This window comes from Onychomys torridus, chromosome 6, assembly GCF_903995425.1.
Source record: "Onychomys torridus chromosome 6, mOncTor1.1, whole genome shotgun sequence".
Lineage (NCBI taxonomy): Eukaryota > Metazoa > Chordata > Mammalia > Rodentia > Cricetidae > Onychomys > Onychomys torridus.
Genome location: NC_050448.1, coordinates 59557743 through 59573294, shown reverse-complemented (window position 1 = coordinate 59573294; position 15552 = coordinate 59557743). Strand labels below are relative to the sequence as shown.

Below are 15552 nucleotides of genomic sequence, written 5' to 3'. Positions count from 1 at the left end.
CAGTCGACTTCCGGGACACTGAGTTTGTGATCTGAGTCCGCAGGATTCCATCAACTCCTGTTAAGGGCTTCTCTGCTCCCGGACCACCGGACTTGTTTTACCTTCCCGCGATCACTGGATCACCCCAGCTCCTGCGCCCGCTCTGGCCGGTCGAGCTGGCTGTTTGTCCTTGGGATCTAGCTTCTGCCAGGGGCCAGCTCTCTGCCTCCGCTCACCACGGAAGACCAGAGTTGGATTCCCCGGGGCATTGAGGTGCCTCTAGTCCGGCTCCCGCCAGCTCGAGGTGTCTGTCCCTTGTTCACACAGCAGGGGAGCGCAGCGGAGGCTCTCGGCTCCTGCCCCTGACTTTCCTCTGCAGATTTGATGAACTCCTAAGTGGAGTGAGGGCAGCAGCTGCTGGGAGTGGTAGCCACGTGCGACGGGGCGCTGTGTGCTGCGTAGGGTGCAGAGGCGCGCGGGCTACCAGGGCTGGTGGACACTCGCCCCGCGTCCCTGGCCTCGGCATCTTAGCTGGCTCACTCCCACTGCGAGGCCATCGCTCCTGGTACCTGTGTCCTTTCCTTCCAGAGCCGAGTAGTCTCCAACCTCCATCTCCGACCCTCCTCCCTCCCCCCACTCCCTCCTATCCCGGGCTCTGCGAGGTGTAGAGCCGATCTCGGATCCAGTGGCCATAGAGGTTCAGGGATAAGCCCGGCAGGTACATCCTTGTAGCGGCTCCGCTTGGCCGCTCCGGTTCCTGCTTGCTTGCTTACGCTGTCCTACACAGAATCCGACCTGCTCCAGGTGCCTCCCAGGGCCATCAATCGGTTGGCTGCACACTCCTGGCTTCCTGGGCTCAGCTGAAAAGCAAGGGCCAGCGGCGCGGTAAGTTCAAACTCCAGTTCTCCTTCAGAGATCATGAACAGCCAGCCCCAAGGGAGCCCGGGGTCCTGTCCCGGGGTAACAGGGCACGGTGTTTCTAAAGGGAGCCTCCCACCCCACCCCAAGTTTGGATGGAATAGGGGATTTAGAGGGGTTAGTACCACTCTTGTTTCTTCTTTGCTAGACTTTTTCTTTTCTACTGAAGGTTCTTATGTTCCTTGACCAGGCACTATAGTCTGAGACAGTAAAATGCAATTCTGCTGCGTCTATTAAAAAAAAAAAAAAATCAAGCACCTTCTAAAGTGCAAGGTCATGTTGAATATGCCCAACCAAAATTAGACATTTAATTAGGCTCCCATTCATTCCCCTAAGATGGGAATCACCCAGTAGTAGAAACCTAAGGTTGTGTGGCAGGGGGTGAATTAACATTTACATAGCTTTCCTAGTTGGGGCCAGTCACTAAAATCTCAGTGGTGTGCAGGAGACGGCACTACTCACTACTGGCATAGAAAGGAAGCTCAAATACAGGGAAGAGAAGCATGCACTGGCTTTTATATGATCCATCACGCCTTGCATGTAGCACTGTTAAAGTCCCATGTCCCCTCCCAGAAGGACTAACAGGTGTGTAGCACCTAGGAAAACATTCCAGGAAGAGGTGCTTGATAGGATGCCAAGCTTTGCCCAGCTGGAGTAATTCTGTCACAGAAATAACTTGCAAACCCACAGATTTCAACATGTAGTCAAAGCATGAGTAGCTCTCCGACTCATCAAGAGCCTCAGAAGAAGAAAACAAAAATCATTTCCTTAACAAATTCACTTAAGGCACTGAAGGTGCACCTGTTCAAGAAAACAGCACCATTCATAGTTTTGTATTTCCTGAATAACCTGAATGTTTCATTTTGCCTTATTTCAAGGAAAGGCTCTTCCCCTGCCTGCTTCTAGCTTGAAACAGAAGCATCACACGTGCGAGTATTCTCTTGTGCTCTTTTTCTGGTCTACTGTTCCAGAAGCGCTGTTGTGAATGATACATTCTGTGTTCAGGTAGCATTTCTCCCCAGCCCAAGGCTAGTCCTGTGCCTAGGTACAGCTCATAGTGTTCACACGCTAATAGCTTGTAGATCAATAACCATTCCTGCAGAAGAGCTGTAAATAAAAGGACTTCAGGGTGAAGTAAATAGAATTGGGACGAAAGAAGGAAAATCAAATCAAATATGACCCTCTTGCCACTGCCCTTAAATCTGGTGCCTACACTCAGTTCCATCTGTGCAACCATCAAACTCCAACTTTCGTTGTTCTGCTAAACTCTGGCTGACATGTGTGGTCTGAGTCACGGTGCTCTACAAAGTCAAGCTCTTAGTCTGAGGGAAATGGCACAGCCTATCAAACAGGCTGTGATTTGAATGCCATGTTTCCATAATTGATAGTGGGCCTGGTATCCTTAGAATGTTCTGTTTCAAATGTGTGTAGACTTATGTAGAATGCATCAGTATAGCACATATAAGTACACAGAAAGCTCCCAAGCCCCTAAGAGGGATAGGGCGTGTGTGTGTGTGTGTGTGTGTGTGTGTGTGTGTGTGTGTGTGTAGCAGGGGAGAGAGAAATAGATACAAGTACTTGAGAAAAGTTACTATATGAAGTATACTGGCAGGCAATATACAAGGTTGTAATCAAAAACTGAATTAAGAGGGTCTTAGGCCAAACTTCTTACAGAAGCAAGTACAAGAAAACAAATATGAGGCTTCTGTGGCACAGAATGAATCCTGTCTGTTGTTCTATACAGTAAAGAGCAGAATCAAAACTATATTTTATATTGAACAGGTGGTATTAGTTATTAGTAAAATTGTATTCTTGTTTCTCTTTATACTGGTTTTGTTCAATTATTGAGTGTCTTTAATGTACTAGATGGTGCACCTCGAGATTAAACAACGAATCAAGAAGTTCCAGTTTCTGTCTTCTAAAAGGTTGCTGTCCTATGACAAGCAGAGTGTGGCCTGTGTTGTGGGGCAGTGGCAATAATGAGCATAAGTTTTTGGCTAACCAGTATAAAGAAAGACTCTTTGGTTCACCACAAGGAGGATAGAGAGGCATGGGGAAGCCTGAACATTCTAGATTTGGTAGGATCCAGTCTGACAGAGAAGCAGATGTCTATTGGAATATCAAGGGAGCTCAGGACAGCACTCCTGTCGTGATGTCACCAAGCCCTGAATGTCATACTAAGGAACTGAGCCATATTTTAGTGGAAGAACAAATTAAAGTGTGCTTTGAGCAGATCATGAAACAAACAAAATTAAAAAGTCCATTCAGGGATGTAGAAGAGAAGGAATCTGTGCAGAGAATTGGTTATGTAAGTGTAGGGAGATGCAAACGGAAAGTTAGGCCTATCTGGGGATTGCAAGAACAGTGAGTGACTCCTTACTAACTAAACTGAAGGGACACAAAGAAGAGGCAGTGTGACTGAGACCCTAGAAACAGCCCCATCTGCAGGAAACAATCACGTGTTGGTGTCTTCCTTCCTTCTGCTTTTTATTCACGCAGTTTTATTTTTAAAACTACTTATGTGCATATGATGTGTGTGTGTAGGGGATGTGTGTATGATGTATGCAGGGTATGTATCTATGTATTATGTGTGTGTGTTTGTGTGTGTGCATACATGTTCACATAAGTGTCTGTGAGTGCAGGTGTGGTGTGTGTGTGTGTAGCATATGTGTGGATGATGTGTATTTGTATTATGTATGTATGTTTGTGTGTGTGTGTAGAGCATACATGTGTGTACTTAGCATAAGTGTATGTGTGTGTGTGTGTGTGTGTGTGTGTGTGTGTGTGTGGATACAGTTGTGACATTGCACACATATGGGAGTCAGAGCACCACCTCAGGTGTAGATGCTCACTTTCTACCTTGATTCTTTTTGAGCCAGAGTCTCTTGTTCACAACTGCATCCACCAGGACACCTGACCCATAAGCTTCCAAGAATTCTCCTGTCTGCATCTCCTATCTTGCAAAGGACCTGGCATCACAGATGTGCATGAAGCTTCCAACTTTAATGGGCTCTCTTCATATCTCCACACTTGCATAGCAAACACTTTATTCACTGAGCCAGCTCTGCTAACCCCTCCTGCTTTTTAATTACCTCCAAGTGCCTCCCACTGATTTAACCCAATCAGAATCCTGATAATCTGGGAGCCTGAAAGTGAAGGTTCTGTACAGGTCAGTGGTACAGAGCAAGACAGAGGTAGGAAAGATAGGAAGAGGAGTGGGGTCACACAGGGCTAGCCGGCATTGTTTGTAAGCTTAATAAACAGGATCCATTTACCAATAGTCATAGATGCTATTATGATTAATAAAGAAATTCATTAAAAGATCTTCTGAATTAATAGCAGAAGCCTGTTGTGATTGTGGGTGTATTCACAAATATTACCACTAGGGTATTGAGTCTGAGTGTTTTTATACCCTTAACAATGAATTTATAGTAAAGGCAAAGGTATTATTTTAACCAATCTAGTAGAGGTATTACCTGCTGCCTTAACACCCAGCAGGATTCTCCCTTCAGGATACAGGTTTGCAAGGGCTTATTGAAAGCACATCCTAGTAGATGTCAGAGCCAACATGGTGAATTGTGTATGACTTTACCTGTTAAGCTAATGAATCAATGAATGAAAACAACAGGAAGAAAAATTAGAAATAAGGTATTTAGCTATAAGAATAATTATGGTTATAAACTAAACCAAACAAAACCAATGTGATAGAAATGATAAGAGATGTGTGGGGGAGAGAGGTAGAAGACCAGTCTGGGGGGGGTCTTTAAAGCATGAGGAGGGCCTCAAGGAAACAAGAAAACCTAGACTACTTACCTCTTTTTTTTTTTTTTTTTTTTTTTTTTTTACTTTAAGGGCTTTAATTAGTGTATTGGGTGCAGCAGATCACACAGGCAGGGGAATTCTGGGGTGTAGCGTAGGAAGGAAAGAAAGGTACCCAAACTTCTCTATTTAGAAGTGTGAGGGATTGGATTTGGATACATTTTTAATGCAGTACTTTTGTAGGATGCTGCCCTGTGTTGTGTGGGGAGTTACTTTCAGACCCTTAAACAAAACAACTGTTCTGCACAGAGTTCCATTTTAAAAACCAGGTGGCCCAGGAAAAAAACCAAAACAACAGTGTGCTTCTAATGCTAGTACTGGGGAAGTGGGGAAAGATGGATCTGTGGGTCTCATTGATTAGAAAGACCAGCATAGTTGGCAAATTCCAGGCCAGTGGGAAGCCCTTTCTCAAAAAACAACATGGATAGCACCTGAGAAATGGTACCTAAATGAATTTTTACCCCAGGGACAGAGAAGTGACGCATCATTTCCATGTGTCTTTACTTTTGCCACCCCCGACACACACACACACACACACACACACACACACACACACACACACACACATGAGGGGGCGGGCACATGTGCATAAGTGAAAGAAAGAGTAGCCATGTGAGAATCCATCTGTTTTGCCTTATTTTATTCTCTCAAAGCTCAGGCACTGAGCACTGTCTGTCCCTTTTCTATGCTGTGTACTGGTGTATGCTTACAAGTTCCAAACAGCTAAGAGGATGGGACTTTCCTTCGAGGTAATGTGTTGACGCCATAGCAATTGTAAAATTGATACCATTTTATCACATTCATTTTGCATTAAAATGGAATCTATTTGATCTCATTTATTCTGGAATTGGTTCGCTCCTATAGAAAACTGTATTCTCATTGCGATTGTAGTTACTTTAAAGACCTGACTTCATCAACCCGTAGTTGTGAATAGACTTATTTGAAGGACTTGCTTTATCCAGCTGATATGTAGTCTGCAGTATTATAGATCAGAGTGCAGCCATCTAGAGGAGCTCAGACTAAACTAAAGCAATCCCTCTAGGATGGCCGTGTGTTTCACTAGTGATTTCCTGTGTTATTTTTATTGTAGAGTCTTGTGCTATTGGGAGGCCAGGTGAAACTGAAGCGGTGCTGAAGATGGGCCCAGTAAGTGCAGAGGCAGATGAGAACCAGACTGTAGAAGCAAAGGTGGATCTCTATGGGCCAGGGCACACCACTCCTAGAGGTGAGCTGCCCCCTGATCCCGAGCCGGAGCTCATAGATAGCACCAAGCTGGTTGAGGTGCAGGTGGTCCTCATATTGGCCTATTGCTCCATCATCTTGCTGGGTGTAGTTGGCAACTCTCTGGTAATCCATGTGGTGATCAAATTCAAGAGCATGCGCACGGTAACCAACTTTTTCATTGCCAATCTGGCTGTGGCAGATCTTTTGGTGAATACCCTGTGCCTACCATTCACTCTTACCTATACCTTAATGGGAGAGTGGAAAATGGGTCCAGTCCTGTGCCATTTGGTGCCTTATTCTCAGGGTCTGGCAGTACAAGTGTCCACAATAACTTTGACAGTCATTGCTCTGGACCGCCATCGCTGCATTGTCTACCACCTGGAAAGCAAGATCTCCAAGCGAATCAGCTTCCTGATTATTGGTCTGGCCTGGGGCATCAGTGCCCTGCTGGCAAGTCCCCTGGCCATCTTCCGGGAGTACTCACTGATTGAGATCATTCCTGACTTTGAGATAGTGGCCTGTACTGAGAAGTGGCCTGGTGAGGAGAAGAGTGTCTATGGCACAGTCTACAGCCTTTCCACCTTACTAATCCTGTATGTTTTGCCTCTGGGTATCATATCTTTCTCCTACGTCCGAATCTGGAGTAAGCTGAAGAACCATGTCAGCCCAGGCGCTGCAAGTGACCATTACCATCAGCGAAGGCACAAAACAACCAAAATGCTGGTGTGTGTGGTAGTAGTGTTTGCAGTCAGCTGGCTGCCCCTCCATGCCTTCCAGCTTGCTGTGGACATTGACAGCCATGTCCTGGACTTGAAGGAGTACAAACTCATCTTCACAGTGCTCCACATTATTGCCATGTGCTCCACCTTTGCCAACCCCCTTCTCTATGGCTGGATGAACAGCAACTATAGGAAGGCTTTCCTCTCTGCCTTCCAGTGTGAGCAGAGGTTGGATGCCATTCACTCAGAGGTGTCTATGACCTTCAAGACTAAAAAGAACTTAGAAGTCAAAAAGAACAATGGCCCCACTGACTCTTTTTCAGAGGCTACCAATGTCTAAGAAAACAGGTGTGAAAGCACATGGATGAATTGTGACCAGAGCTGCCAATCTGGTTAGTGAAGGTTTTCTAGCCAGTGCATGCTGACCTCCTATTGTATTGACTAAAAAGCATCGGCAGTATCATTCCTGGGAAACTGGCTGGCAGAGCTGAGGTGAGAATGAGCAAATTGCTCTGGTACCATGGCGTGATCACTGGTGTTTAGATGGTAGGTTGAATTATGAGAAAGGAGGGAAATACTTTTGACTGTTTCCCAGAGTGAAGGAAACCTGAACAAGGACTTGGTATCAGTATAGCTAAGAAGGAAAGTATTAATTCTGAACGCACAGTAGGATCTGCATTGGGGATGCTGTGGACTCCACTGCTCCCCCATGACTTGATGAAAAGCTGCTGAACAAACTCAGATTTCCCTAGGGAGCCCTAGGCTCTCTGGTATGGTGTTTTATTGTCCTTGCTAAGATGAAACCCAAGCGAGAATGTTATCGGCAACCATTGCTTGTAACTAATGGGATGATGTTAAGATAACTTCAAGAGAGTAAACATGTTTGCTGTACAATGATGGAGGAAATGCTTACATACACAGCAATCAATTAACTGTTATTAAAATCAAATGTACAATTGTTGGAAGTTTCTTTTAATAGAAATCAAATTCTGAAATTATTAGGCTTAAAAGAAATACAAATTATTGTTTGATTTCTTGTTTTGAGCTATTCCTACTCTGTGTAACTACTGTTCAGATAGCAACTAAGCAACTTGGTCCTTTTACTTGGATTGTTAAAGTCCTTTAGACCCATACAACTCCTATTACCTACATGGGGGCAAAGTTCTCACTAAAAATTAAAGCAGACTATAAAATAATTTTGTAACAGTTTGAGTTTAGTTGTAATCAATTCCTCTCCCCAACAGACATGTTTACAGACACAGCAGAATTATGTCCTTTGGAGTTCATCTTTAGCAGACCATCTATGATAAGTAAAAATGTAATTTCATTAAAATGGACCCGTTTGGTAAGAAATCTCAAAAACTGAGTTCATTCCCCTTTGCCAATGTTTGGTTTTCATCAATTTTTTTCATGTAAGTTTTCTCTTTCCAAAATGTCTATATTTTGGGTGACATAAATATGAAGACAAAATAAAAAGCATGTCTCTAAATAGTGGATCATTAGCAATTTTCATTTGCTGCTTTTATAAATCTAGCTTTTATTTCAATAGTACCCAACCAAAGATGATTAAGACTCTATTTTGTTCACACAGAAGAAAGTAAGAAAATGAGATGTTAAAATGGTTGTACCTCTCTGGATGCTGAATTTTCAGTGTAGTTGTATTTTTGTAAATATGACAGAATTTGTGAGTATATTCCTTACATTACAGAAATATTCAACATAGTCTTATACTTAGTAATGATACTAATGTTGTATATATATTTAAAATTCAGACTATAGCTTTTATCAAATTCCTTTAAGGGTGGAAATAAAGTTTGGTTTGGGGGTTGTACTTTTGGAATACTGGGAAGGAACAAGAAAAAGTAAAAATAGGTGTAAGGCAGACTAAGAAGTCCATGAAATACACTGCTATCTGAAGTGTATGACATAACTATTTTTCCTCTTGGACTCTGCACTGTCACTTGAAGATAAGCTTTTTATATTTTATGCAGAAATATTTAAGAGGTTAAAGGATTGTTGTAAAGTTTTTATGCCCCTGGCAGAATTTGTATCCTGCATAAAATCTGTGTGTTATTGTAACTCCTACTGTAATGGTAAGTTACTGGAATCCACCTAATAATTCAATTAACATATTTGTGATTGAGCTCCTGTGTTAAAACAATTAATAAAGTATCTTTTATGTAGTGATTTTAATGTTAAAATAAAGAGAATTTGAGAAATTCTGTTATTTCCATGTAGCTCTTACTCTGCTCCCTGGCTGAAATCGAGTCCCTGGCTACCCTGTGAGCACCCTGTGAGGATGCCTGTGAGTGAGTGCCCTGTGAGGATGCCTGTGGGTGAGTGCCCTGTGAGTGAGTGCCCTGTGAGAATGCCTGTGGGTGAGTGCCCTGTGAGGATGCCTGTGAGTAAGTGCCCTGTGAGTGAGTGCCCTGTGAGGATGCCTGTGAGTAAGTGCCCTGTGAGTGAGTGCCCTGTGAGGATGCCTGTGGGTGAGTGCCCTGTGAGGATGCCCTGTGGGTGAGTGCCCTGTGAGGATGCCTGTGAGTGAGTGCCCTGTGAGTGAGTGCCCTGTGAGGATGCCTGTGGGTGAGTGCCCTGTGAGGATGCCTGTGAGTAAGTGCCCTGTGAGTGAGTGCCCTATGAGGATGCCTGTGAGTGAGTGCCCTGTGAGGATGCCCTATAGTGCCCTGTGAGTGAGTGCCCTGTGAGTGAGTGCCCTGTGAGGATGCCTGTGGGTGAGTGCCCTGTGAGGATGCCTGTGGGTGAGTGCCCTGTGAGGATGCCCTGTGGGTGAGTGCCCTGTGAGGATGCCCTATAGTGCCCTGTGGGTGAGTGCCCTGTGAGGATGCCTGTGGGTGAGTGCCCTGTGAGGATGCCTGTGGGTGAGTGCCCTGTGAGGATGCCTGTGAGTAAGTGCCCTGTGAGTGAGTGCCCTGTGAGGATGCCTGTGGGTGAGTGCCCTGTGAGGATGCCTGTGAGTGAGTGCCCTGTGAGGATGCCTGTGAGTGAGTGCCCTGTGAGGATGCCTGTGGGTGAGTGCCCTGTGGGTGAGTGCCCTGTGAGGATGCCCTGTGGGTGAGTGCCCTGTGAGGATGCCTGTGGGTGAGTGCCCTGTGAGGATGCCTGTGAGTGAGTGCCCTGTGAGGATGCCTGTGAGTGAGTGCCCTGTGAGGATGCCTGTGAGTGAGTGCCCTGTGAGGATGCCTGTGAGTGAGTGCCCTGTGAGGATGCCTGTGAGTGAGTGCCCTGTGAGGATGCCTGTGGGTGAGTGCCCTGTGGGTGAGTGCCCTGTGAGGATGCCCTGTGGGTGAGTGCCCTGTGAGGATGCCCTGTGGGTGAGTGCCCTGTGAGGATGCCTGTGAGTGAGTGCCCTGTGAGGATGCCTGTGAGTGAGTCCCCTGTGAGGATGCCTGTGGGTGAGTGCCCTGTGAGTGAGTGCCCTGTGAGGATGCCCTGTGGGTGAGTGCCCTGTGAGGATGCCCTGTGGGTGAGTGCCCTGTGAGGATGCCTGTGGGTGAGTGCCCTGTGAGGATGCCCTGTGGGTGAGTGCCCTGTGAGGATGCCCTGTGGGTGAGTGCCCTGTGAGGATGCCCTGTGGGTGAGTGCCCTGTGAGGATGCCTGTGAGTGCGTACCCTGTGAGGATGTTTCACTTTTCATTTCCAGGCCAGCTCTTCCTCTTGAACTTCAAGCCTACATCTCATCAGCTAATGAAATGTATTTGCATTGGTCCCACCAACAGACACCTGATGTGTCCTAAACAGAACCTGGCAGCTAAGTACAAATGTCCCAATCCTGGATCCTGATCCCACTTCTCACTACCAGCTTGTCACCAATCTACTGTACACTCTTTCCCAAGACTCTACTCTCTGAAGTCAGGCCCAGTACTCCTCTAGTCTTTACCTATATGCAGTCAATTCTGCATTTTAATGCGACTCCTAGTGGTTTTTTGAATCAATGCACATTTCTCAGTCCCCGTCGTACATGCTATGGCTGTTTCTAAGACCTGCATTATCTCTCACCTAGATTAATACAGCATATTCCTATTTGTGCTCTCTAGATCTTGTCATTTTCACATACAATCCCATATTTACCTACTAGCCAAGGCAGGTTTTTTTTTTTTTAACTTGGTTTTATTATGCCCTTCTTCTGATTAAAATCTTCAGTTGTATCCTCATAAATCTTTTTTAAAATATTTAAATAAATCATTTATTTGCAAATAAATAATGTCTGTTTACCACACCTAAATAAACATTGGGAAACTGGTAATCCCCAAGGATGTCATTTCCATATTACAAACTGGTAGAGTGAAGCCTCACTGAGTCACAGGAGGCCAGGGCTGAAGCCATTCTCTACTTATGGAATAGACACTTCATCAAGGAGTGTTTTCTGTTTTTGATGCTTAAGGCAACAAGGTTAGCACAAAACTGCCCTTTGGTTACTCTAAACTATAATAGGTTTTATATCTTATTGAAAATAACTTTAATGACTTGAAAGGATGTTTAACATCTGATCTGTATTAAGATTCTCTATAGTAACTAAACCTATAGAATTCATATATATATAGATATATATGTATGTAATAGGGGATTTATTAAATGCACATAATCTGCAGCTAGACAATCTTGTGGTGGTCACTTGCAGAGTGGAGATCAAGGGAAGCCAGAAGCTGCTCAGGGCAGGAAACTGAAATCTCTGAGACAGGGAGACTGATGATACAGCCCCATGTGAGGCTGAAGGCCCAGAAACTCTCTGGAGAGTCACTGATATGATACTGCACCAAGCAGTGAACAGCGGATGAAGCTGGAGTCTGAAGTCCCTGGGGTAATGACAGCAGCTGTAGATGGATTCACTGAGGAAGAATGGATATTGTATATGCTGACTGGCTTTCTCTTCTTCCATTTTTATTTTAGCCGAGCCTCTGGCCTCTTGGCTGGTGCTGCTCACATTCAAGGCCACTCTCCTGTTAGTTAGTCCTCTCTGAAGACGCCCTCATAGACATACTGAGAAGTGATTTACTCATCTCCCAGGCATCTCCCAGTCTCATCAAGTAGTCAATCAAGACTAACTTTTGCAGCACTGGTTGTGTCTATTTGTTTTACCTCAAGCAATTTCTCTTTCATCCAGCTGCTAGGTTTTCAGTAGCTGAAGACAGAACAGGTGATGTGGACTCGCAGAGCTTGTAACTGCGGTCACCAAATTGATATTCGATAAATATTCATCAGATTCATCAGGGAAACTAAAGTGCTTTGTTACTTGTTTGAGACAAGATCTCCTTCCTGTAGCCAAGCTGGCCTTGAATTTACTAAGGAACTGAGATGACCTTGAACTCCTGACTCTCTTGCTTTAAGTGTTGGGTTATGTATGTGTCCCAGTGAGTCCTGCTTGGAACCCAAATTTTGGAGTAAATATTAAAGCCAATATTTAATTAATTAATTAATTTATTTTTTGGTTTTTTGAGGCAGGGTTTCTCTGTGTAGTTTGTGCCTTTCCTGGAACTCACTTGGTAGACCAGGCTGGCCTCGAACTCACAGAGATCTGCCTGGCTCTGCCTCCCAAGTGCTGGGATTAAAGGCATGTGCTACTACCACCTGGCTAAAGCCAATATTTAAAACTAGGTCCATGAAGTAATCAGCCGTAACTTGGGCTGTTTGGTAATAGTCTGTCTAGGAAAGCAGGGTTTCCTATCCAAGAGTCTAAGAAAGATGTTTCCTAGACCAGGACAGCATCAGGGTTTGTTGTTTGTTTGCCCTGTCTTATTTAATTGATGAATTAATGTTGTAACCGTGTATTAAGCCTAATGCATTTTTTCATGATGGGCAACTGCTATTGTTTTCAAGCCACTGTATATCAATATTGACATATCTAGGAAAGAGTGTGTTGCATAGATTTCATTTACAGCTCAGGCAAACCTGCTTGAAACTTCATCATCAAGGGGAATTGGAAGATACAATAAAATATGTCAGTCATGGTTCAGCCATCTGGAGAAGTCATTATAAATACAGTAAATTCTGAACATAAAGACCAGGAGAAGCACTGGAAAGGCTGGAGAAGGAGCCCAGGAAGTCTCTACTAGCATTAAGGAAATCAGGAAGGGACTGTAATGCAAACATGCTATGACATCTACTGTACGGTGAGCATAAGACATACAACAGGTACAATAGGAAAACAGACATGCAGGTACTGTCTGCTATACCAGAGTCTGATTGGGCAGAGAAATAGAAACAATGAAGGATATAGTGGAGATGTTGTCTTACATTCATATCAGCTGGTTCATATGAGCTATTAGAGACACTGGTTATCACTGACAGAGAGCCCCATTAATATCGGGAGCCAGCAGACAGCAGAGAAAGGACACGTGTCCCTGAGGGAGTTGAGCACAGAAGAAGCAATAGTTGATGACCAGCTCACTGGCTCTGACAGGACTGTGTACACAGGAAAACTAAGAAAGAAATCAATTCATGTCCATTAATTAATGGACCTCCAGACTGATACAGGGCTTTAATGGCTTTTTTGAATCCCTTGATGGGATACAATGTTCATGAGCTGGGGGGTGTTATGTGACCCCACAAGAGTCTGTTAAAGGACATGAAGAATTTACTAAGGTATACAATGGGATAATACACACATGGATACAGAACAAAGTAAACAGCAGTCATTGCCCTCCATTCTATCCAGGGTGAGGGGAACCAACCTTTCCCTCTGACCACCCACAAGAAGATGAGCACACCATTCCTCTCCCTTTGCACTTGCACCCCAAAGCCATCAGCAGAATTAAATCCCACAACAGGGAGGAGATGAGAAGAAAACAAAGCAGAAAAAAGATCTGTCTAAATCCCTGGAAAGAAAAGCTGACACAATTTGTGTCGATCTGGACTTACTAAGTGGGGTGGGGGATTGGGGAGCAAAAGCTAAGTGTTGCACTATTGAAGTTCCAGAGGCTTTAAGTCCAAACAGTGCACAGAGAACACAAATGATTAAGAACACAAATGAAATCAATAAACTTTACTCTAGGACTACGTAGTCACACTCCTAAAATATTCAGTGCACACCTTTATCCTGCTAGAAGGTACACTGGACATGGAGATTGCTTGTCAGTATGGTCATGATTGGCTGATACAACAGCAAGGACCACAGTGCTGGCCTAGAGTGTGTCATGTCTATCTAGCTCCAGGGGCAGGCACAGTTAGCTACAGTACAGTCACTGGGCCTCGACAGAACCAAGTATTACCAGCAAACTCTGATGGGACAATTGACTGGGAAGAGGTATAGTGGCTCTGTGGCAGTATCTGTAGCCCAGCATGAGAAGCCCAAATGGCGCACGCCCATACACACACACACACACACACACACACACACACACACACACACAAACACACACACACACACAATGTCTGTGGGTTATGGAGGACTGGCTAGGGTAGTTTCTCCCATTAGTGCTGTTGAAACCCAATATTACTCGTCTTTTGTATGTGTGAGAAGAGGGTTGCTTGCATGTATGTGTTCAGCTATATGGGTACATGTCACGTGTGTGCATGCAGGTAGAAGGCAGTCACCTTCAGGAGCCATCTGCCTTTTCTTTCGAGACAGGGTCTCTCACCGGGATCTGCAGCTTATCAAATGGGCTGGGCTGGAAAAACAGAATGACTTAGGAACCCTTGGATATCTATGGCCTCAGCTCTGGTATTAAAGGCACAAGCTTCCACATTCAGCTTTGTTTTTTTTTAACATGGGTTTAGGAGAATTGAACTTGGGTCCTCATGCTTGTCTTTTGCTGACTGAGTTATGTCTTCATCTACAAATATTGCTTTTCTTTTTGTAATAGATTATTATTTTATGTGTATGAGTGTTTGTAGGCACATATGTACATTCATTATGTGCAAGTCTGGTGCTCATGAAAGACAAAAGAAGGTTTTAGTTAGGGTTGTCCTGCCTGGCCCACAGTCAGGACAAATCTCTCTCATCCGCCAGGCCCATAGATGCTCAGAACCAACCAAGTAAACACACAGAAACTTACATTGCTTACAAACTGCATGGCCGTGGCAGGTTTTTTGTTATCTACTTCTTTTATCTTAAATTAACCCATTTCTGTTAGTCTATATTTTGCCACATGGCTTGTGGCTTACCAGTGTCTTTACATGTTCTTCCTCATGGCGGCAGCTGGTGGTGTCTCGCAGTCTCTCCTCTGCCTTCTATTTCCCACAATTCTCTTCTCTCTTGTCCCTCCTATACTTCCTGCCTGGCCACTGGCCAAACAGCATTTTATTTATACAGAGCGATATCCACAGCAGAAGGTCTGGGTCCCCTGGAACTGGGGTTACAGACAGATGTCAATAATCACGTGGATGCTAAAAACTAAACTTGGGTCCTCTATAAGAGCAGCAAGTGTTCTTAACCACTAAGCTGCCTCTCTAGCTTCACATTATAGCTTTTCTTCTGAAATGATTGATAAGAGATCTTTTTATATAATATCACACCTTGCAAACATTTCTTTATTAGAATCTCATTAGCCACCCAAGTCCAAAGGCACTTACTTGGGATGGGTGGTGGTTGTCATCAGAAGTCCTGTTCTCTGTGTTATAATGTTTCGTTACATAATGCTAACTTTTGTGTGTCTTACAGATTTGTTAAAGGAAATAAAAGAGTTTGAATGAAAGATTCTGTATGAGTGCATGAGTGGGAAAAGGCATTCCTAGAAACTGTAAGGCTGCTGACTGAAAATCCTACAGCCAAGTGTGGGCATTTTATTAAACAAAGGGTGAGTAAAAATTGATTTTGGGCAATTAAAAGTATAAGTTGTTGGACTATCTGGATTCCATAATTCTTTAGGTGGTCTGAGGAGTTCATGGTATTAGAAACCAGAAGGTTAAGACAACCTTGTCAATATCAATTCTT

The 15552-nt window shown here is 44.3% G+C and overlaps 1 protein-coding gene across 1 annotated transcript; it reads left to right on the top strand.

Moving 5' to 3' along the window:
- The first annotated feature begins 696 nt into the window (after positions 1-696).
- Positions 697-8878, top strand: Npy2r (neuropeptide Y receptor Y2). The gene is made up of 2 exons (XM_036190624.1): positions 697-864; positions 5807-8878. Exon 2 carries the CDS (start codon positions 5854-5856, stop codon positions 6997-6999), a length of 1146 nt encoding a protein of 381 aa, XP_036046517.1. The 5' UTR covers positions 697-864; positions 5807-5853; the 3' UTR covers positions 7000-8878.
- The last annotated feature ends 6674 nt before the right edge of the window (positions 8879-15552 follow it).

Excerpts from the sequence above, each read along its gene's own strand:
- Npy2r (XM_036190624.1), top strand. The coding sequence starts at position 5,854 with ATGGGCCCAGTAAGTGCAGAGGCAGATGAGAACCAGACTGTAGAAGCA.